At 42.1% G+C, this 24,386-nt stretch overlaps 1 protein-coding gene across 1 annotated transcript in view; it reads left to right on the top strand.

Moving 5' to 3' along the window:
- The first annotated feature begins 1,229 nt into the window (after positions 1 to 1,229).
- OXCT1 (3-oxoacid CoA-transferase 1) overlaps positions 1,230 to 24,386 on the top strand; it is a 123,287-nt gene continuing 100,130 nt past the window's right edge. Inside the window, exons 1-6 of the mRNA XM_032851979.1 lie at positions 1,230 to 1,259; positions 1,460 to 1,882; positions 9,483 to 9,591; positions 10,725 to 10,815; positions 19,037 to 19,172; positions 22,275 to 22,424. Of these exons, the coding sequence (XP_032707870.1) occupies positions 1,230 to 1,259; positions 1,460 to 1,882; positions 9,483 to 9,591; positions 10,725 to 10,815; positions 19,037 to 19,172; positions 22,275 to 22,424 (939 nt within the window). The remainder of the gene's footprint in view (positions 1,260 to 1,459; positions 1,883 to 9,482; positions 9,592 to 10,724; positions 10,816 to 19,036; positions 19,173 to 22,274; positions 22,425 to 24,386) is intronic.

The raw sequence follows: 24,386 nt of genomic DNA, 5'->3' as shown, positions 1-24,386 counted from the left end.
CAGCTTTTTCACATTATGTAAGCTACAGTACAATAAATGCTGTATGCTGTATTAGGGCTAGTAATGGGACTTAAGTTCTAATACCCGAGTTTCACCTCTATCCAACTTCTTAAGATGTGTTGACAATATAGAGCATTACTAAGTTAATTTCTCTTAATGTAATTGGATAGTCTAACTTGGTATCTTATTCCCTCATTGATGTTGATTAAAATGATAATATCCATGAGGGAAAAGGAGCTAAAAGAACACAATAAAAGGGCAAATGCTTTTATGGACAGACTTGAAACTGGACCATGATTGTTCATTGCATTAGGTGTACTTGCTGAGGAAGCTAAGGTTTCATTTAATTTCCTTGTGTGCTTTGCTTTGTTTCAAAACTAACACCCATATTCCCAGGACTTGGTCAGCACTTAATAAAATAAAGCCTTTACTGAGTTTCCCCTTGGTCCTTCTAATCTGCTAAGTGCAGAGGATACTTCTGAAGAAATCAGATTTCGCTCATGTCCTCAAGGGGTTGTTCAAAAGATAAGGCTTTGAGAGCATATATTTGCCATACCAATTCAGGACTGCAACTTGAATGATGCCTGACATTTATTGAGTTTTTATAACAGAGCCAGAAGCTTCCCATGAACTATCTCATGTAGATCTTAGATAGTTCTGAGATTTAAAATTTTCAGATGAGGAGGCGCCTGGGTGGCTCAGTCCTTAAGTGTCTGCCTAGCTTGGGTCAAGATCCTGGGGCCTTCAGATGGAGCCCCACATCAGGCTCCCTGCTCAGCGGGAAGCCTACTTCTCCTTTCCCACTCCCCCTACTGTGTTCGCTCTCTTGCTGTGTGTGTCTCTGTCAAATATATTTAAAAAAATTTTTTAAAATAAGATAAAATTTTCAGATAAGGACACTGAAACTTAGGAAAGTTATTGTAACTTGCCCAGGGACAGTCAAAGGGGTATACACACCTGCATGTTTACAGCTGCTGAGTAATCTCTGGAGGTTTTGGGACTCAGGTGCCAGAAAAATCCTGAAAAATACAGACTTGGATGATGGGGAAGAAGGGAAGTTGGAAGAGACGGTCCCAGAGGCCCAGCCCTAACCTAGTCTCTCTTGTCCAGGTACAGTGTTGCCTAGGCTTCCCTGGCCACACCTAATGACAGATGGCTTGTGGCAGGTTGTTAAGGCAAACTTAACTTTACGCAAGCCAGGGCCAAGCGTGGGGAGAGGGGACTGAGAAATGGAAGAAACGGGTACGCTGCCCGGATGGGTAAGCGAAGTAGGGCACCTCCAGAGGGTATCCCCTTTGCAGCCCACACAGGTGCCAGGCACTGTCTCAGAAAAGCAACAGACTCCGAGACAGACCCTGTGGCGCCAGCATGCTAGGCCAACCCTTACCGCAGACCTTGGGGAAAGCAAGCCCCCGCAGCCCCTCAAAGCTAACGGACTGACGAGGGGTTGGGCAGCAAGTGCGCGCCGACGCAGCTGCCTGGAACGCGCGGGCAACGGACACTGTCGCGGAAGGGCCAGGGCGCTTCCCCTGTCTACCGCCGGGGCAGCAACCGGCTCACGCTCCCCGCCGGGCCCCTCCCAGCCCCGCGTCTCTCTAAACCTGCAGCCTCAGTGGGCGGGGGAGGGGAGGACGTCATCGACGCGCGGTCGAGCCTCCAGCCCGCCCCTCGAGCGTCTTCCCTTCCCTCCCTTCGTGTTGACGCGGCTGGGCCCGGCAGCGCTCCCACACCCTCACGCGCGCGCCCCAACCCGTTTCCTCCTCCACGCCCGGCCTGGAACATGGCGGCCCTCAAACTCCTCTCCGCCTGGTCCCCGCTCTGCGCCTCCGCCTGGTCCCCGCTCTGCGCCTCCGCCCGCCTCACCGGGGGCGTCTGGTCCAAGGTAAAGTGCCAGTGAAGAAGGCCACGCACCGGCAGGACGCAGACAAAACGCCGCGTGGTGCCCGCGCTCTCCCCCTGACTACACCCACCCGCTCCACCCCACCAGTTAGCATCCGCGGCGCCGTCTCCGGGGGCACCGAGACGCGCCACGCCTGCCTTGCCTCGCTGCCCCTTCGGGTGTGTGCCTTTGCGTGGTTCTGCAGCCGCTGCCCCGGGCCGGGCGAGAACAGGCGTAGGAGCACGCGGAGGGGCTGAAAGGGGGCCGGAGGGCGTCTGGCAGCGCCGCGGCGCCCTTCAGGGCTCGCTCGCGTCCTCTGGGGCATGCGTCCGCTCTCGGCTCGCATCTCCGCCCCGCGGGCAGCCTCTTGGGAGGGTGCCCGGGTCCAGGGACAGGCAAGGGTGACGGCAGCAGGAGACAGGTTTGCGCCTCGCGTTGGGGATTTCAGAGCAGGTTAGCTACGGGTCCGCGCAGGTTCGCCGCGGAGGGGGCGGATGCTCGGCGTCGCCGGGGCGGAAGGCCGTGCCCTCCCTGTCCTCCCTTACTTGGCTGCGCCGCACGGTGCCGAGGAGAAGGGGAACCCGCCCGGAGCGCTCGTCTGGGCATCTTCCCCGTCGCGCGCGCTCTTGTGGCGCAGGCATCCGGGTTGGAGGATTTCCATTTTCAAACTCTTAGGAAACCTTGTGCCGTCCTTAGTGCCAGCTCTCCACCAAGTGGTATCCTGAGACACTTTTCACCGCGATTGTTGGTTGATAAGCCCCCCCCCCCCCCGCATCCCCGCTGAACTCTGTCCCTACCTGTACGCCCATACCCAAGTGGGGTCCCTGTCCGGAACCCTAAGAGGCCAGTACAGGCCGAGAGTGCTAGGTCCTGGAGGGTGGTTTACCTTGGTTATCAGCGTAACCGCGGGAGCCTCTTCCTTCCTAGGGAAAAACGAAAAGTGGCGTTTTTATTTAGTAGCGCATTAAATAGTTTCGAGCTTGAAAGCGTATCTTGCATAAGGTTCGTACTCCCAGGGAACTGTCGCGCCCCAGTTGGTCTGTCTTTCCCGCATCCAATCTCTGAGAACAGTGAACGCAGAGGGGCCAGTAAGCCCCTTAGGTAAATGCTATAGGATGATTTAGAACTGGGACATTTACAAAATGCTTCCTAAAATTCATAAATGCATTTTAGGAAGCATTTTGGTAATTGCTGATAGCTTTGGGTATATAAAGCATTATTAAAAGGGCACTTGACTGACCTTCAGTGACACTGCTGCCCGTGCTGAAACACGCAGACCAGGACACTGCCATACCCTTGGATCCAGGTCAAAAACATTCCCTCTTTTGGTAGTTAGTTATTTACCTAAGTGTTATTTATTCACTTTCCTATGGCGTTAAACCACTTCAGAAGCCCAGCAAAACTCTTAGGAGACAGATGAGATGGTGTGTGTGTGTGTGTGTGTGTGTGTGTGTGTGTGTGTTAGGCAAGTCTGTTGAGCTTTAATGAACCAGAATTACCCGGAGGTTTTAGCAAACCAGTTTCTGGGTCCAACTCTAGAGTTTCTGATTTAGTAGGTCCCGTGTGGGGTCCGACACTTTTCATAAATGAGTTCCCAGATGATGTTAATGCGGTTAGTCTGAGAACTACATTTCAGAGTCATTGGCATGGACTTAGATTTGAATACACCATCCGAAGTTCTCTTTTTTCCTCCATTACTGTTTCAGAAGGAGCATTTCATACTATTCTCTATCCACTTTGGAAAATTATTACTGGAAGAAGTTCCTAAAAATACCATTAACACTTACCTGCCTTTCTTTGAACCTGTTTTTTCCCCAGATTTCTCACCAATTCCATTCTCCCCTGGTACAGCTTATCGATCCATTCCACCTGGATGACACTTAGTCCTTCAAGCTCTTTCTGACCCAAAGTGAACTAGTCATAAAGTGATTGTTTCCCCCCTTGTTTTGTTCTGTTTTCAGGGCCCAGAGCAGCCATACCCATCCAGGGAAATCTTGGACCCCTTCTTTCCTCTCCTCTTCCCTCCACCTCCAGTGGATAACCAGTGTCATGTATTTACCTTTAACTGAAATTTCCTTGGGGATGTCCTTAGCACTCTTTCCCAGCAATTATCTGATTCTTCTTTTAGCTCCCTGATGAGATATTAACATTTGTATTTAAATTTTTGTAATTATTTAATGACTGTTACCTTTGCTAGTTCGCAACTTTCATCAGCGCAGGGACTATGCCTGAGTGTTTTTTTGTTTGTCTCAAGGTTGTATTCCAGTATTTCGTATATTTTATACAAAATGAATATTTTTGAACAAATGGATGAGTGAATGAAAGAATGATTTCCTATGCCTCTTCCTGTTTCAGGTTTTCATATGAGTTTTGACATCTCTGTTTCAAAAGCTTTGGTGTCCCTTCCTCATTGAAGGAAGAAGTCAAATCTCTAGTGAGGTCCTTAAGGCCTTCCCCAGTCTTCCTTTCCAGCCTGATCTTCACAAGCTTCTCTCCATGGGGCCTGATCCCGCATGTCCCTGGGCTTGGCTCCTCTCAGTACCTTTATTTATGCTTCTCCTCTTTCTGAGTTCCCCATCCTCATTAGTATTTTAACTCCTGGCAAACTCAAGCTTTCTGATACACTGGGAAGAATGCATCATGACTTCACCTCTGCTCCTTTCAAGTGCTGGGCATCACTCTATTGTTAGAATAAAAAGAACATGTATGTTCCCTCAAAAACAGTATGCTACTACTTTAGAGAATTGGCTTAGAGTCAGTAACTCCCTGTAGGGTCTTTGTGATTTATTTATTCATGTCGTAAGTACATAACTGGTAGTGTTTAGTGTAAGGTAAACATGCCACCTTTAACAGATACTGGTACTGTCAATTCACCCTTGACATTGGTAAGCATTACAACACATTATTACCACCTCCACTTGGCAATGATGCCATATTCTTTCCAAGCGCATGTATCTACCTGCGTATTATTGCCTTTACCTTCCAACAGGGTCGTCTTCATCTCTCTCCGTATGGCTTCTCCCCACTTCTGTTTATCAAACTTTGATACTGAAGTGGGCAGTATCAATCTTCCTGTGTCCTGATTTTTTTAACTGCAAGGTAACAAGGTAAATAACACCTGGGTGTACAGTTCCGTATCATTAAGATAAGATAAATTTAAAAATAAAGCAGTATGCTGTATGGATTTTCCCTGAAAGACCTTCAGAAGGAAGTATATATTTTCTTAAAGTTGTGGAGTATTGAATGACAAGAAAAAAATAAATTTAGGCAAAAGAAAGAACGGTAGGAGTGGTTAGAAAAGAAGGAGATTTTGAATTGGGAAATCATGAGATAAAATTTAGGCTCAACAGTGCAAATGTAAGGATTTGAATTAGAGGACAAAGGGTGAAGATGGAGAGAATTTTAAAAGTAGAAATAGATTAAATAGAAAAAAAAGGCAATGTAAGAATTTTGATTATTTCTTATCTTTCAGGACCTTAACTGTCCTTTTGCAGTATAGTCATTATTATTTTCTTCCTCCAGTAGTAAAGCAGAAGCTAGGGGCGCCATAAAACGGAATTTTGCTGAAGGTGGGAGAGTGAAAAAACAAAATGAAATGTTACCAAATGTAAAGGAAGGCCTTGGTGAAAAAAATCATGCCTCGAATACATTAGATGCTGAAGCCGTATAATTCATTACTCTTCATTTTTTTAGTGACCTCTGCCGACTTGAAGGCTATTTGTTTATTTATTTATGTAGTAGTTGTTGCTTGAATCTTTTCACCTCACTGTTTTAGCATTTTAGAAAGTAAAGGTCAATTAAAGCAGTTTAGAACCTCACTTTGAATTCAGTTATTTATGAAAACAGGACACCACCTCTGCTCAGTCTTAGGGGGTGTCAGCAGTGTTACTCCTTAACTCCCAGAGGCTGGGAGAATGGGAGAGAATGTGGGCAGAGAGGAAGCCTGTTCAGAAAACAAACCTAGAGGCTTTCTCTGGGGTGCTGCCTCCAAGGCTCCGCTAAGCCTTGAAGATCCACAGGAGACACTCTGGTGTTTCAGACATTCTCCTTCCTCTTTGCCTCACTACCTGTGTTTGTATGGCCAGATTGCCCAGTCATTTCTCCATACTTAGAACGGCATACTTGACTACAGACAAAATAAACATGTTAAAGTAATCTTAAAGTTTTCAAAACCCTCAGCAAGGATGGCATGGATTAATTTGCTATAGCATAGGTCATGGTAAAAAAAACTCTTAGTAGAATTAGTAATGCATGCTTGTGTATATAGGTAAGGTAGAGTGTGGGGGGCCGGGGGTTAAATGTGAAAACTAAAGCCCAGTCAATGGCAAGTTAATTGTACTGCCCTGGTGGGGAATGGAGAGGGTTGCGTTGCTTAAAGGAAGCTAACAACGCAACTTCTGTAGTTCAAGCAACAAGTGGTGTGGTTCTGATACACCATTACTTAATCCTTACTGCATCCTTAAGAAACAACTGGAATCCTTTCGTAAACTTAAAGTTGGAACCCCTTACACTCAGATTTTGCAATTTTCCCAGTTTCTCACAATTGTGGCTGAACTGGAATTTGAAACAAAGGTATTTTGACCCCGAGATTACTGGAGTGTGGCCCATTATGTCACACTATTGATTTCTTAGCAAATAGATATCAAAATGTCAGTATAACAAATAGATAACAAAGGTCAACAAATATTAACTGAATGTGTGAAAAATGAAAAAAAAAACACCAAAGTTGGGTGTAAATTCTTCATTATCTTGAGTCATTCTCACATTGCCTGCAAACATTTCACTTTTATTTCCTTAAGCTTTTGATTATCCAGATAAATGTGAAACACTTGAGTCTTTTCTAAAATACCTCTGAAGTATTTTTTTAAAGATTTTATTTTTTTGAGACAGAGAGAGAGAGAGTGAGTTGAGGGAAGAATAGAGGGAGAGGGACAAGGAGACTGTTTGCTGAGTGCAGAGCTAGACGTGGGCCTGGATCTCAGGACCCTGAGATCATCACCTGAACTGAAATCAGGATTCAGATGCTCAACCCACTGATCCACCCAGGCGCCCCCTTCTGAGGTATTTTTTTAAGGTGTGGGGCAAGCATTTTAATAATTTCTGTTTGTAATGAGGACACTAATTATCAGCTAGAACAAAGGAACAGAATTCCTGACAAGTCTGTGCTTATATATTTTTGTTTCCCTTTGTGAATCTGAAAAGTGTCCTGGATCTGTAGGAGAAATGAGTTTTCTCTTAACTGCCTCTCTGTAGGATTCATGTTTCTCAGTTTACAGATAAGTAGTTCAGTGTTATTTTAACCCCTGACTACTTAGGTGTAGAAGAGTTCTTTTATTTTCTTCCTCCTGCTAAGGCCCCGACTTTTCACCCCTTTTTATTTGGTAAGAAATACAGATTAAGATTTATTTATTACATGTTTTTGCATCTTTGACTTTTTCCAATTTTATTGAGATATAATTGGCAAAACAATAGTGTATCAGTTTAAGATGTACAGAGCAATGACTTCTCCTTCACTCTTTAGAAAAGAGGACAATAGAGTTCTTCATGAAAAAATAGGGCGTTCATAAAGATTTGTTGTCTGTAAATAATGAAATTGAAGTAGGATAAGATTGAGGGCTTTTAAAAATCATGGTGAGGAGCAGATTGTGGTAGAAGGACGCTGTGATGAAGACTAAAATCCGGGATCTTGTCTTGCTGTAACACACTGTTGGGTACATTTCGAGAACTTGCTCGGTTGCAACAACTTGACCTGTGAAATGAATTGGTTGGATTAGAATATCTGTATCTTTCTTTTTCTATTTTTGAGCAGATACCCTCAACTTTATTTTATGATTCATCTTTTGGCTTCACTGAACTTTTTATTTCCAAGATTTAAAAAAATATATATATTTGCATGTGTACCTATGCGTTTAAACAGAATCCAGTAAACCCTTGCTACTGAGGATAGGACAGAGAACTAAGCTCTCTGCAGCTCAAGCTTGTTCCTTGCTAGCTCTGCCGCCATGTATTTCCCACCAGGAAGAGACAACTGGGAATAGACAACTCTCTTCACCAGACCTGAACCAGGGTTGAATTTAAAGGGACAAAAGTCATCTAGGTAACCTCTACTTTGGCAGATCTCATTTGACCTTCAGTATTGTTTTCTTAAAGGAAATAGGCTTTTGGGCGCCTGGGTGGCTCAGTGGGTTAAGCCGCTGCCTTCGGCTCAGGTCATGATCTCAGGGTCCTGGGATCGAGTCCCGCATCGGGCTCTCTGCTCAGCAGGGAGCCTGCTTCCCTCTCTCTCTCTCTCTGCCTGCCTCTCTGTCTACTTGTGATCTCTCTCTGTCAAATCAATAAATAAAATCTTTAAAAAAAAAAAAAAAAAGAAATAGGCTTTTGTACTATTGGATACTTTTTATGAAAGAAGTTTATAGAGGAAGAAAAGAATGCTAGAAACTCCTTAATGCCTTTACCTTGACCCCCACAGGATGTCTGTCAAAGACCAATAAGGCAGTGTGTGTGAGCCTACATTTATGAACTTCTTGTGGTGGCGGCATATGGGGAGTCAGGAGCCTTTCTCTTTGCTCCCTCCCTTTTTAGGTTGAATATATAATAAGAGTAAAGGAGAGGTGATAATTATTATGAATGATTACAACATATCAACTCTAATTATCTCCTATCCATGTTGTGGATGAAGCATAGGGAGGGAAACTGTTTAAAAACAAACTGATGATAAATGTTCACTAGATAACCTGTTATGCGCCTAAACAGGTCACTGTGGTAAGACTAGCCATGCCTTCCTTGCAGATAATAGTTTGCTGTTTTTCTCAGCATCTATAAACTCCAAGCCTTATGGGCATGGGTCTTATGTACTGTTCCTTACTTGTTCCCTTAGGAGGCATTCGTTGACTAAAGAACGGGTCAGGGTCCAACTGTGTATTTGTATGTTGGTCACACTGTACCTGATTTCCCACAAAGCAACAGTCATGTCTTAATATTTACTAGATGGGAATAAACAGCAGAGTAGTTGACACATAGTACGTTCTCAGTGAATATTTGTTGACTGAATGCAAGGTTAGCTCGCTATCAGAAACTGATGCATCATTATTGTGAATCTGAGTCCCAGTGTATGAGCTGTCTACTTTGAGTTTTTTGGGTGGCCACAAATGTTGGCCACAGAGTTTTCCTTTATACAATGGAAGACATTCCTCATGATCACAAGGGAATTCTGGTGATAATCTACGGATAGAGTATGTCCTTCCTACTTCTTTTTTTTAAAGATTTTATTTACTTATTTGACAGAGATCACAAGTAGGCAGAGAGGCAGAGAGAGAGGAGGAAGCAGGCTCCTCGCTGAGCAGAGAGCCCGATGTGGGGTTTGATCACGGGACCCTGAGATCATGACCTGAGCCGAAGGCAGAGGCTTTAACCCACTGAGCCACCCAGGCACCCCTGTCCTTCCTACTTCTAAGATGAATTACTTGCAGCCCCACTCTTTGTTTCAAAGAGCAGATAGTAAAATTATCCTTGTATATATGAAAAGTGAATATGTTGGTATACATACAAAATAAAGATATGTCTCCAAATGATGATTCACTTAAAATTTTAAAAAATGTTTTAGGGATGTGTTTGCTACTTTTCAACCAGCACGTGTCGCCACACCAAATTCTATACAGATCCAGTGGAAGCTGTAAAAGACATCCCTGATGGCGCAACAATACTGGTTGGTGGTGAGTAAAAGTATTGTTTTCCTTTTTATGATGGTAACATCCTTATGTTTGTAGCAGAGCAGGAAATCACAGTGGCAAAGCTGTGGAATTAGAAATGCCAGTCATTTTATTACTTATTTTATTAGTTTATTTTTAGTCATTTATTGCATGTTATGTAATTATTTTATTATGTAATTATTAGTGTCCTCATCTTGAAAATTCAGCAGGGTTTAGCACTTGGTGTTTTACTTTTTCGCTTTGTGTTTTTCCATTGTTTTGAAAAGCTCAAGTTTTAAATAGTGATGTCTTGTTAGCTTTGAAAACATTCCTAGGTCCTTGGGAATTCTGTTTAACTAAAATATTGGCATTGAAAACAAGGCATCAGCCCTTACCTAGCCACTCCTTTTATCATTCCTCATTTTAGGAACTAGAAAGCATATAAGCATCCGTCTGTTGTCGAGAGGCCTCTGGGTTCTATTGCTGTACCTTGTTTAGAACCACTGTCTCACACTCGTTAAACTTGCTGCCTGATTGAGATATATTTTATATATATATACATATATATATATGTATATATATATATATATATAATTTTTTTTTTAATTTCTAGAGCTTGGTTGCAGGAATCTAGGCTGGTTTTTAGGGCTGCTGTTCATTCATTCATCTGCCCAGTCATTGATGTCTGTTGGAAACCCAATACTATTTGACAAATTGCAGAAGTTATAAAGAAATAAAAGTCATTGGTCTGGGCTTCCTGTTCTGCAAAATCTACTCAGGCATTTAAAACAAACATGCTTGAAAAAGTAACTGTATAAAGGTTGAATTCTAAAGGTGGACAATAATAGATGTGCAGTTCAGTGCAAGATGTGTGATGTGTAGCTATGTTAACTGGTTGTACCTGGCTTTATTCTTAGCATTCAAAGGTTTTAGAGTTATGTCTGGTGCTGTTTAACGGTGCAAAACATTTGGGTAGAGCTATGTAGCCACTTACTGAGTTGCTGAGATACGTCTGTGTATTTTGCTTAATAGATCTAATTATGTGTTTTGCATTGTGTGTGTGTGTGTGTGTGTGTGTGTGTGTGTGTGTAAAAGAATAACATACATTTCTCTGAGAGACTATCACCTTTTTCACAAATTGCCTTTTTCACTTACAGGTTTCGGGTTATGTGGAATTCCAGAGAATCTTATAGGCGCCTTGCTGAAGACTGGAGTGAAAGGCTTGACTGCAGTCAGCAACAATGCAGGGTATGTGTGCCTTTAGAGAATGAGTGACTTGAAAGAAATGACAGTTCTCTATAATATTTATAATGAAATGACAAATTTCCTCATTTTATGAGCAGTATGCTCAAGCATGAAAAGATCGCTTTTAACAAGCTCAAGAGTTGGAAGTTACATTTCTCCAAATATTTTTGGTACCATCCTTCATAATCATAAGTAAAGCAGACTTGCATAAATTTATATCTTAGTCTGATGTGCTTTTATTTTTCTAAATTCCAAATGCATTGTTAAAGTTAAAATACAGATTTTCAAATTGAATTGTGCATTTTATAATTTAGAGATGTCCCTTTATGTTACTATAAGTCATTATATATAGAGGAAGATTTCAGTTTTAATTTGTTTCAAGTCTTTCGGGTATGCCACATTCTAGAGGATGTATAAGGAGGTCACTTACCATTAAAAACGTTGCTGGTCTGGGTAGAAGGAGGAGGATATGCAGCTAGCACTTAAGACAGTAGGATCTCATCAAAATGGTCAACAGTAGCTATAACACTTTTTAATAATGACATGCACATTAAGATATATTTTGGGGGTGCCTGGGTGGCTCAGTGCTAAAGTGCCTTTGGCTCAGGTCATGATCCCAGCCTCCTGGGATCGAGCCCCACATCAGGCTCCCTGCTTGGCAGGAAGCCTGCTTCTCCCTCTCCCACTTTCCCTGCTTATATTCCCTCTCTCACTGTCTTTCTCTCTGTCAAATAAATAAATAAAATATTAATTAAAAAAAAAAAGATATATTTTGTTATGAAGAAAAAATTCTATTTTTTATATAAGATGATAAGTTATCAGCTCTCTTTCAACAATGAAAGACTTTAAAGATCTTTAAAAAATTTAAAAACTAAGGGTGCTTGGGTGGCTCAGTCGGTTAAGTGTCCAACTCTTGATCTCAGCTCAGGTCTTGATCTCAGTGAGGGTAGGTGCAAGTTGTGCATTGGGCTCCATGCTGGGCGTGGAGCCTACTTAGAAAAACAAAAAAAACAAAAAAAACAACTAAATTGGCAGTTTAGCCAAGTACCAGAAATGCAATTAGACTAAATTGTGCTAGTTATTCAGGACCTGAACCTAATCCTACATTTGTGCTCATTCTTCCTTTGCTGAGTTTATTTACACTATTGTTTGCATCTGGAAGGCTTTCCCACCTCTTCTCTGCATATCTACATCTTTCCCATTTTTCAGGATCCAAATCCAGTTACACATCCTCAAAGAAGCCTTATCCAATTATAGAACTTCTCTAGCCTTCATTGATCTTGCCCCTTTCTGAGTTCCTTTGGAGACTTCTAGCCTTTCTTCGTATACCAAATCGTATTCCTTCTCCAGTATATATTATGGACTGATCCTTTTGCTTAAAATAGTTTTCTCTTCCCTACCAGTGCTGGAGCTGGATGGGGTTGTAGAGATCATCTGTTCCACTTCCCTCATTTAACAGAGGAAATTCATCTGTAAATAGAGAAGTAACTTGTTCATGATCACTTGATATTTCTTAAACATATCCCGTGCTTTTTGAGCTTACTTTGTATTTATTAAAAATACTTTTGACTACCAGTACTTTTCTAGATATCTCAGTGCTCACAAGGGGTGGTGTAAGTCAATGTAAATCCTTGATAGAGTAAATACTGATAACCATCATAGAATACAAAGAAAGCTCTTTGCACACCCTCACTGACAGTTAATACTCTTAATTAGGTGGGTTTAAGGCCTAGAGGTCTATAGGAATGAGAACTTTGTTCTGGCCATTAGATCAGATAAATGAGGAAAACTTATCACTGCTTTGTTGGAGAAACAAAGATGATTTGGATTATGGAGTAAATGGAGAAAACTTAGAATTAGAAGTAATAACTGCTTTCTTGGAGTACCTGGGTGGCTTAGTCAGTTAAGCATCCAGCTTCTGATTTTGGCTCAGGTCATGATCTAGGGTCCTGGGATCAAGCCCCTCATTGGCTCCACACTCAGGAGTCGCTTATCCCTCTTCCTCTGCCCCTTCCCCCCTATAATAAATAAAATCAAATAAATAAATAAATAAAATATTTTTTTTAAAAAGTAATAACTGCTTTCTTATTTAAGAAAAGGCTTTTTATGGAAGGGTCTACATGAATTAGAAGACCTTCCAAAGCTCAGGGCTCTGATTGTCTGTGTTTATTTTGTTTTGTTTTTAGTTATCATGAGACCTGTTGCCATAAGGTACCACTTACTTTGGTGTGGAGTATTAACTATTAGTCTTGATGAGATAAACCTTCCCCTTTAGGATCACTCAGATGAATTAGGACTTTGCTACAGATTGATTAGGAAAGTAGGAAAAATAGAAAATATGCTTTTCACTGATTTTTTAAAGAAGACTTTGACATACGAATTACAAGCCCATAGGAACTAAAAGTTTTACAGTATACTATATATCAACCAATTAAATCGGAGAAGTAAGGGAAGAAGAGATGTGTATTATTAGTCACGCTCATTTCCTCATGACAAGATTATTTTAGATGACAGTTCTTGAAGGTGGGAATTGAGACAACTAAGGACAGCCCAGCTTCCCTGTGGACGCCTGTGAGTACCATGTGGTAATACACGTGCCCTGTGCCTGTGGTGACAGTGCTATTACTTATATGTGCTTTATACTAGTCATCTGTAGGAATTCTGTGAGGACCCAGTGAGCAGTTTTTCACTGTAAATAAAATTTCTGTTCTGTATCAGTGGTTTCGAGCCAGGAAATAAAGGCGGTGGCTCCTTCGCTGTGCCGTCTTTACTATTTGTTGAGGCAGCTGCAGGTCTGAAGGGCTCTATGGAGAGCTTAGGCCATCTTGTCTTATTATAAGCATTCCCCCAAGATTTCATTATTTTGTTTGAGAAGGGCTAACCACTTCTGGGGATGTGTACTTGAACTTCTCTGCTCAGCTCGTGGAAACGAGTGTTCATTTGTTCCAATGAACTGTGACCTATGTTAATGTGCTGTCCAAATACAGCACTTTCTTTGGATATTCTTGATATTATCATAGTAAGTACACACTGTTACTGAGATTTAAGCATGCCTAAAAGGAGAGGAAATAAGAGAAATACAGTTTGGTAAATGGCTGCAAATTCATTTTTATTAGAGTTTTGTTTTGACCAGAATTACCAATTAATGAGATTTCAGAAAATGAAATGTCAGATTCAGAACATGAAAAATGTTTGTGGAAAATTTGTGTCTTCCATAAAATGCTGTTTTGCTTTACATGAATGTATGTATCTCTTTATTGAATTCTTGACTTTAGACTTCTTTTACCACTAAAATGTCTGAAACTTGAGTTTGTTGTACCATAAGAGAATGGTCAAATCTCTCTCCTTCGGTGGGCTAGGAAAATGTTGGCTACTAAAGGCAAGCAAGATAATCTCTTTGAAAGTCCATCAAAATTACCTTTAATTTCAGAGAGCTACAAGATGTCTCAATGTGCATGTTTCTCTACTAGAAATACACGTTTCTCGTTTGTAAAAGATGACCTGTGTCTGTCTTCTCTCTTTATATTGTAAGGGGTTTGCCTTTTTCATTTTTGTATTCTCAGTGTCTGATACACTGAGAAGGGATACATGTTTGCTGAATTTGTGAGCTGGAACGTTATGTGGCAAGCAAGACACTCTTATTATAAGCTACCTAACAGCATTTTTTGAGTCATGAACACTAACTTTGCACCTGGTCAGGGGGAAACCTGGGCTGAGCGTCTTAAGCACTGCTAGGTTGCCAGGCCAGGTGCTAATCCAAAAAGAAAGCAAAAGCCAAGTATACATGGTTTCCAGAGCCAAGATCAACAAATACAGAGAGGTCGTCTCCAAACAGAGTTAAGTTCAAATGTGTGATGGGTTGAAAAGTCAAACAGAGATCCATGAAAGAGTGTGTAATGGGAAAAATCTCCAAAGTCAGTGACCTGGGCAAGTACATTATGGTTGGTTTATGATATGGACCGGTATACTTGGAGGGAGGTTTAGGTATTTAAGACTACAGGAAGCCAATGGACTATATTCACTTTCATGGGTTATTTTATTATTACAACTTTATTTAGACAAGGCTCTAGAGGATATATCAATGGTACTTTCATATTGGGTAACTGAAGAGAGTTTACTAAAGGGACTGTCTTTAAAGGAAGGGTCAGGGTTGAGGGAAAGCAGTATTAGTATTGAAGTACCCTGGAGTTAATAACAGAGGAGTGCTGTTACCACCAGCCTCAGGCCTGAAGAATGAAGGGAGGGAGCTGCCAGGACCTCTAAGAAAGCTTTATGGTGAGGGCTGTCCTGTGTGCTGGAGCTCGGCAGGGAGTCAGGGTAATATGAATCTTGACATCCTTCTTGCACCTGGTCAGAAGCCAGAGGGCAAGGGAGTCAGTCTACACAGTCTGCCATCCCAGCACAGGGCAAGCTGGAGACGGACAAATGGATCTAGAGGGGCAAAGAGAAAACATCCAGCATAAGAACTTCGCGATTTTCATTTTGAGCCAGTGAGGAGAGGGGAAGTGAAATAAAGCAAAAAATTCATTCAATGAATGTTCCACAAATGTTTATGTAGTGACTTCTGTGTGTTGTGTAGGCTTGCAGGTGCTTGGGGGGCACAAGAGTGAACGAAACACACCAAGTTCCCTGCCCTCGTGGACCTTACGTGCCAGTGTAAGGAGAGCCAGGCAATAAATAGTAAACATAACAACTGAATTTTCCAGTATGTTAGGTTTATAGTCTATGGACAAAAAGAAAAAGAACAAGAGAGGGGAACTGGGAATGTGAAAATGGACAGGCAGTTTTCAGTATAAAATCGGGCACTCAGGGAGGGACTGACTCATTGAGGTGATGGTTGGCTGGAGACTTGAAAGAAATGAGGGGTGAGCCTTGCATTACCTGGGGGAAGAGTTTCGGAGACAGGTAAAGGCCAGCGCAAAGGCCCTGGCAGTGTGCCTGGTGTGTTTGTGGAACAGTGAGGAGGTCAGCAGAGGAGAAGTGAGCAAAAGGGAGGTGGGAGGAATGAGGTCTGAGATGTTAAGGGCACCTCATCTTATGGGGCCGTGCAGGCCACTCTAGAGACCTCGGCTTTTACATGAACAGATGAATGTCAGGGTGGCATTATGGGCAGAGTGGTGACGTGATCTGACATTTTGTTTTATTCTTACGGTTTTGGCCGCCATTTTGTGAGTGGATTGCAGGGGGCAAGAATAGAAGCAGGACAGGTTGCCATCTTTAGGCAGGAGATGGTGCAGGCCACACAGGAGAAGTGAGACATGCTCAGATTCCGGACAGATTCTGAAGGTAGAGTCAGGATTTTCCCATATAGGTGATGTAGACTAGAGAGAAGTGACAGATCCACGGCCATTACTTCTGTACTAAAGATCTGCAGGGATGGGGCAGGCAGGCTGCAGGTGTAGCTGAATTTAGGAGAATGGAATTGTTAACCTGAAGAACTGAAGGCCCAGCTAGGTATCAGTTAGGACTAGGTAAAAAACAGACAAAAAACAGGGCGCTGTGTGTGAGTGTGAACTAATTTTCCAGGAGAGACAGAGAATCTGTGGTGATGTGGAGCCCTCTAGTGGCCAAGCATATTATTAATCTCCAAGGAATTCTCTCTGTAGCTCAAAAGCAGACTCTTGAAAATAGTTGTGTAGGTTGTAGTTTTCTTTTGAAACAAGTAAGAATAAATCATGCAGCTATTCCTTTTATACTCACAGTGAGAGGGAAATGTTATCAGACTCAGTATTGGAAGGCTAGAACTATAAACTAGTTTAGCAAATGGTTGATAGTTACCTGGACAACTTTGAGGTTATCAGTGTGCCCAGACCTCCTGGTCTAGGTTAGAGGCTTGGAAGTGATACATCCTGGGAAGCAGGAGTCAGTTGAGCTGGGATGGGCACTTACGGGCATGAGGAGTGTGAGGACGGAGAGCAAAGTGAAGGTGGGAGACAAGGAGGTTGTTAGGAGAAATGTCAGTGGTTTGTCACAAAAGGTACCGTACTTATTTCTCCTTAGGTCAAACACTAAGGACTGTAGACTAATTTCTCACCAGTCCATTCTCCCACACTGTTCCATTGCCAAAGCCAGAATTCTGGACTGGGTCTGTGTCTACGTCAGGATGGGCAACAAACCTGTGATTTATTCCCCCCAAATATCCCTTGATTTGTCCCCTTTTTCTCCCTTCCTGTTGGGGCTGCCTTAGACTGTTGTCTTCTTATTTGGATTATATCAAGCCTCTTAACTGTTCTCCCGGCCTTTTATCACTGAGCCTCTCCAATTGTATACCCCGTTATTTTCTACTTAAAATTTTTCACAGGGTCTCCCATTTCTGTCAGGATGAAATCCTGATTTCATGGTATGTGACTCCTGTGACAGGTGACAAGCTGGCCTGCCTTCTACCTCTCTTGCTCTCTTTTTCTTTCATCCATACTGTAGTCACACTCAACATGGAGCTTGTCCCACCACTGTGCACCTTTGCAAAGCTGCCCACCTGCCTTTTTGGATCATTGCTTCCACACCTCTACTCTGCTCTCAAAGTCTTTTTTCTTCAAGTCTGTTCAAGTGTCATTTTCCATAAGCCTTTTCTGGACCTCTTTGTCCTCTGTCGTGCGACTTCAGTGTTCTCATAGCCCTTGATGCAGACCTCTTAGCACATCTCTCCCTCTGTTGTAATGATAGTTTTACATGTTTATCCCTTGATATCTTAGAGTCCCCCATGGCCGAAGACCTGGGATACTAGCCCTGGGGAGCGGTGCGGGGGGGGGCAGTAAGAACTTAGTAAAGGACTGTGGGATAAGTGAACCATGTAGGTGACCGAAGTTGCAGAGAGGAGAGGCCGTCAGAGCACTTGGGGAATTAGGAGGGAGAGAACATAAAAGAAGGCTTCTATTTGTGGGAGGTGTTCTGGGAGGCTTTATCAGTGTATTTCTGTCTTTTAAAAAAACCTTATCATAGTATTATGTAAGTAACACAGGAAAGTAATAATATCACAGGTGTGAAGTTTGAAGGATCTTTACAGGCTGCAGACCCATGTAACCAGCCCCCAGATTCTTTCAGTGGAACATGACCAGTACCCCAGAAAGCCCCCCTTCACGCTCTTTCGAGTCATTGTTCTTTTTTCCTACCACTGAACTTGAGCATTATCCTCACTTCTGATCGTATCCATTCTTCTTGTGTGACTTTGAACTTCATATAGAAGGAATAGTTCAGTAAGTACTCTCCTCTGGTTCTTTTGCTCACATTTTCCCTGTGAGAGCCCTCCATTGTTGCAGGGGTTGTAGCTCATTCCTTGTCACTGCTCAGTTTGTCTGCTCTGCTGTAGAGTAGTACTGGGGAGGCTCCACGTTTGACCAGGATAGTGCGACCGAGTATCTTTGTCTCCTGAGGAACATACTTACGCATTCCTGTTGGATGTAGCCCGAGGAGGAGAATTACTGACAAGGTGTGTCCGTATGTTCAGCATCTATAGATACTGCTGTTAATCTTTCGGAAGTGGTTGGATCACTTGACATTCTTTTCTTCATGTGTGAGAGCTCTGGGTGTTCCACATTCTTACCAGCATTTGGTATTTGCTTTTTTTTTTTTTTTAATTTAAAGATATTATTTATCTGTGTGTGTGTGTGAGAGAGAGAGCACACAAGCAGGGGGAACAACAGGCAGAGGGAGAAGCAGACCCGCGCTCAGCAGGGAGCCCAACATGAGTCGAAACCAAGAGTCAGATGGTTAACCGACGGAGCTGCCCTGTTCTTCTCCCTTTTAAATATGAGAAGGCATGTTCACTTTTTAGGACAGAATGAATTTCTCTGTTTGGAGCCAGTGCAGGTTAAGAGAATGGCATTGCCTCTGCATTTACGTACGCCTTCAGAGCATAGAGCAGGATCCAGTCTGCCTTTCTTCTACCCTATTATCACTTGCAGGCAGTGGAAAGAGTGAGGTGTAGGGCAGACTTGTAGGACTAACATGGGTTTGAATACCGGCTATGTCACTTACTGCCCAAGATATCTGTTGGCAGAAATCACTGAAAGGACTTGAGTTTTAATTTCCTCAGCTGTAAAATAAGAAAAGAATAGCCACCTTGCAAGACTCTATGGGTGGCAGGAGACTACAAGAGAACATGGGCTCCCTGCCCAGCAGAGAGGATGCCTTTGAATGAATAATACTCCATGTTTTCAGAAGTTAGGGATATTAGTGTTCTATCCAATGTTCCTTTGATTGCAAGTTGCTTGCATTTTTCCTCTAGGGTTGACAACTTTGGGCTGGGCCTTTTGCTTCGATCCAAGCAGATAAAACGCATGGTCTCTTCATACGTGGGAGAAAATGCAGAATTTGAACGACAGTACTTAAGTGGTGAATTAGAAGTAGAGCTGACACCTCAGGTAAGAAAATTTCTGTGCTCCTCTTTTATAATAGTAACTTAGTTTAAAACTTCCCTATTTCCCTCTAGGAATTTTCTTTTGCAAGAGAGGTAAGGCACAGAGGATGTGATTTTGCCAGGCCAAGGAAATTTGTTTGTAGGTCACACCTATGGATTGCTAGAAGCCCAGTAGCCTCTGTTGCTGTGCACTGAACAAGGGAGGTATTTCTAGTGAACTATATCTAGGCTACAGGGTAAATTTTTAACTTTTGGCACTGCGGTGTGCATTGTTCTTGCTGAAATGCTTGGGCATTGTCCCAAGAGTCCGTTCCTGTGAAACATACAATTAGAAATGTGTGAGGAATATGTTCTTACTGAGATATCAGGAAAGTGAAGTCCTTGGAGGATGAAACTGGCCATGTCATGGAATATGCTGGAATCAGAGCCCAGGTCTCTAGGGAATTGATGTTCCTTACCAAGCAAGCAATTACTATAGTTAAATCCAGCAAGTTTCCATTCATTTCAGAAACTGTGTCTTAACTGGCTAAAGAGTTTGTCATAGAGGAAACTTTTTGAGGCCATTTGAGTAAAACTGGACATTTGGGTAGAACATAGAGGAAACTTTTTTAAAGCCATTTGGGTCTACAGGTTATCTGCATTGGTCTTCTTAATTTGACATCATCTGCCTTCATCTCTGAAATTGAATCCACCACTCTGCTTTATTTTTGTCAACAGAGTTATTGTTACCACCGACTTCACTAAATCAGGGATAATGTGAAATAGCAACATTTTAAAAATCAATGATGGGCTCCAGTATACGCTTGTCCAGAAAGAGCACACAGCAGAGAACTTTTCTACCTGAGGCTTCACAGCATTATTCACATCACGCCGATCATCCTGCAGTGCTGGCTGTTGTGCTTGTTGTAAGCCTTGCACTGTGCCTGGTCTTTATCCGGTTTTTATTGAAAGTTTCTTGAAAATTATGAAAGGTATCCTGTCTTAGTCTGCTTGCAAGGCTATTAAAAAATACCACAAAATCGGTGGCTTGGACAAGAGGAAGTGATTTCTTATTGTTCTGGCAACTGGGAAGTACAAGGTTAAGTACAAGCTGATGTGATTCTTGGTAGAGAGGAGGCGGGGGAGGGAGAGAGCAAGAGCAAGTAAGGACTCTGGGGTCTCTTACTGTAAGGACACTAATATACTGGATCAGGGCCCTACCATAGGACCTCATTTAGCCTCAATGACTTCCATAAAAGCCCTGACTCTAAATATGAGTCATGTTGGGGGTGAGGGCTTCACCACGTGAATGTGATGGGTACACAGTTCAGTCCATTGCATATACTTTTCCTCTTCACATTATAGATTGAGATACCTTTCCCTTGGGTTGTGGAGACCTTGAAAATAACCTGTCAGTTACTTCTGTTATCTTTTACATTATTCCTTCTTTTGTCAGAGGGCATATACATGGGAATTTCTTAGTATTTCTTTTATGTTCCTTCTTTAAACTGAAAGAGATCAATGTCTCTCTCCCCAGCTAAGTGGCAGATAAATAAACATTGGCTCTGGCGACGTGTTTTGTAGCCTGTAAGCCAGAGAAGTGTTGATGAAGTGGTAGGGATTAGGACTCCTTTGGGGTTTGGATGTAGGGGCTTAGTTGTACCTGCAAAGAACCTGTCTGTAGAAATTGTCCACTTTTAGGTCCTTGCCCATGTAGATAGAGAGCAGGAATAAAGTATTCAGGGAGGGTAGACATAAAAAATATTTTATAGTTGGGTGTGTTGTTATGGTTGATTTGATGACTTAATCTGTGAATGTTATTAACATAAAATACAATACAAAACGGAGTTATCTCTATTAGATAGAATAGAGAAACTGTTAACTGGAAGACTGTCAGTTATGCCTCAGATCCTGCCTACCCCAGATTATCCCACCTACTTCTGACACTCCGTATCTGATGTCCCAACTTTCAGTCCCTTCTTTGAGTTTAGTACTTAAAGGACCCAGTTAAAGTAGAAAATTGTTTTCAGGTTGAGATAATTTCAACATAATATTATTAAGACCTAAACCAGTTCTTACTACTGATTGACCAGTTATGTAGTATGAATATGACGTAGCTAGACTGTAACAATGGGTTTCAGGGTTAGGGTGGGTATTTGGAGATATTTAGGGCCAGAGTTATTCCGCTATGGGAGAACTGGGTTGGAAAGTAGTTGGGGGTAGGGAGAGCTAGGGAAATCAGGTCTAAACCACTGCTACCTAGGAAGGGAATAAAGATGATCAAAAGAAGATCCAAAGAAACTTTGCATCCAGTTGTTTCTACTCTGAGATAAAATTTGACGTATTCTTAGATTTTTTTAAAAACCAAATTATCTGTATGTTGTATTCTTTGCCTAATTTTTGATTTTTCCTTAGATAATGTAGTAGATAAAATGCTTAGAAGAATATTTTATTTTATTAAAGATTTTATTTATTTTATTTGACAGACAGAGATCACAATCAGGCAGAGGTAGGCAGAGAGAGGAAGGGAAGCAGGTTCCCCGCCGATCAGAAAGCCCGATGCGGGGCTCGATCCCAGGACCCTGGGATCACGACCTGAGCTGAAGGCAGAGGCCTTAACCCACTGAGCCACCCAGGCGCCCCTTATAAGGGTATTTTAGAATAAACTCTTAAGTAAATGAATATATTATTATTATCTAATAATGACATTGTTATGCATCATAAACTTCAGGCTATATTTGCGTAGGGCACACAGTAAAACACAAAATTTACATACATGTTTTTAAATATATTTAGTGATATATATCAGATTTGAAAATTGATTTTAGAATATTACAAATAAACTGATAGAGAATATGATGTCAAGAGAGCAGTGGGAGACCAGAAAGCTGAGAGCCCAATGATGCAAAGAAGCAGTTGCATTTGAATGTGGATTAAGAATTGAGAGATTGTTGTCTGGAGGGACAAAACTTGTTTTCAGTTAATCCAGCATACAGTGGTAGCGAAATACACCGATAATACAGGTACTGTTCCTCTAGAGAGAGGAACCGTGTCTGTAGATGTTTCTGTATCCACACGGAAGCATGCTTGATGAACCTCTTATTGTGTGTTGGTTGCTCACTTGTAGGGCACGCTTGCAGAGCGGATCCGTGCAGGTGGGGCTGGAGTTCCCGCATTTTACACCAGCACCGGGTACGGGACCCTAGTGCAACAAGGAGGGGCACCGATCAAATACAACAAAGATGGCAGCATTGCCATTGCCAGTAAGCCGAGAGAGGTAAGACTTGGCCCTTGACCCAGCTGACACCGGAATACCCCCTTTTAGCTTAGGATTCCAGGTGGACTCAGTGGGTAGGTAAGATAAAATCTGCCGCGTGTGAGAAGAGACACTGTTCTCCATTTATTTGCGTTTGGCACGTAAAATTTCTAGCTAAAGCTGAGCATCTGCCAATAATTAAAAATCACATAGAGGAACCAGAATAAGTAAATGAGAAGAAAAGAAACTATGTATGTGTGAGTCAAGATTAGTTTTATGGTGGGTTTTAACAAACGTAGGAGCATTTATAACTTCTGATCGTGTTCATGTGGAAAAGAGAGTAGGTGTATGATATAGATTGTATTAAACTTTTAATTCTCAAGCTCCTCCTAGATGTGGGTGAAGGAGAAAAAAAAAAAAGCCAAGGACATCACAGGTTTGTTTGTCTACAGTTCTGAAAAGAAGGGGTCAGTTGTAATTACATAGTAAAATAGAGCATTCATCCTGTCTCCTTTATCCTTCATTTTGTATACTGGACATACTTGAGCTGACTTAATAATTTAGTTTTATTTAAAGTGCTGGATAGGATGGAGTGCCTTTATACTGGGTAACTTCACTCACATATTAGAAAAGAATATGACTCGACATACAGATATTTGAGATACTCAGATTTGAGCTAGTTGTAATAATTACACAGGCCAATATTCCATTACTGTGTTTTTAGTCCCTCTCCCTTCCCCCAGCCATGTGGTTCAAGAGCATTAGTTTAGGCTGCAGAAATGCTGAGCTTAGCTCTAAGGAAATGACAGCTTAGTAAATCAAGGGATCTCTTACCACTTGCTTTTTGTGGTTTTTATAATTTTTTTTCTTTTTTTTGCTTATAGTGATGTTAGTTCTGAGCCTCCATGTTTTGAGAAAAGATAAAAAGTCATTGAACATGCCCCTTGCTGTTCAGTGTTTTTCTCTAGCAGCGTCCTCCATCTGGAGCTTTTCCTTTCTGCTTAGAATGACCTATATTGACTCAAAGCTTTGATTAACATTTTTTTATATTCTATCTTGTTTCTTTCCTTACTGCCTAATTAGGTTTAAAAAGTTTTTGACAAAATAAGACAGGAGCCTAATTTTTAAGATGGATCTTAGTAATTAGATGATGCCCAAAACAAGTAGGTTAATACTTCAAGAGTTTGCTAGAAGTTAGAGCATTAACTTGCCCTGGGAAAACCTAGGATAGACTGGAGTCTGTCCATACTTGGGTATGATAGAAAAGGGGATGATCTAGACCAAGTCCCCAACTAATGGAGGAACTGACAAGGACTGAATTAATAAACACAAAATGTCAATAATGAAAGTGCCATGAAGAAAAATCGAGTAAGGTGTAAGGGCAGGGAGAATGGTCACTGACCAGGGAAGGTGTTCCAGATTGGGTCATGGGAAACCTCTCTGAGGAATTGACAGTTGGTAGACATCACAATAAAACAGGAGAATGAGTGGGCAAAGATTATTGGGTTGTGCTCTGGTCAGAAGGAAGAGGAAGGACATGGTCCTTAGGCGGCTAGCCTTGTTTGTGGAACAGCAGGGCAGTGAGACTGGAACAGAGTAAATGAGGCAGAGGACAGTATGATGGAGGCTGAAGGGAGGTATGAACCAGATCACATGAGTTTGGTTTTACTGAGTGGTGAGAGGACAGCAGAGAGTTCAGAGGTGGGAGGGTGATGTGATCTGAGTTACATTTTGGAAGGATTACTGTGGCTGCCTGGTAGAGTTTTTTGGTATTCTAAGAACAGAAGCAGTGAGCAAGTGAGGTGGTTAACAGCAGAGCTTGTGGGAGATGGTTGGAATCAGGACACGTGTTGATAGCAGAGCTAGCAGGATTTACCAGTGGATTGCCTGCGGCGTGTGAGGAATGACCTGAATCAAGCATACTGCTTACTGAGATGGGCAAAGTATGGGGGTAATCAAAGAGCCTTGTCAGGGACTGTGTGC

This window comes from Lontra canadensis, unplaced genomic scaffold (genome assembly GCF_010015895.1).
Source record: "Lontra canadensis isolate GAN:19392208 unplaced genomic scaffold, GSC_riverotter_1.0 scaffold5, whole genome shotgun sequence".
NCBI classification, from domain to species: Eukaryota; Metazoa; Chordata; class Mammalia; order Carnivora; family Mustelidae; genus Lontra; species Lontra canadensis.
This window is presented reverse-complemented; position numbering and strand designations above follow the sequence as displayed.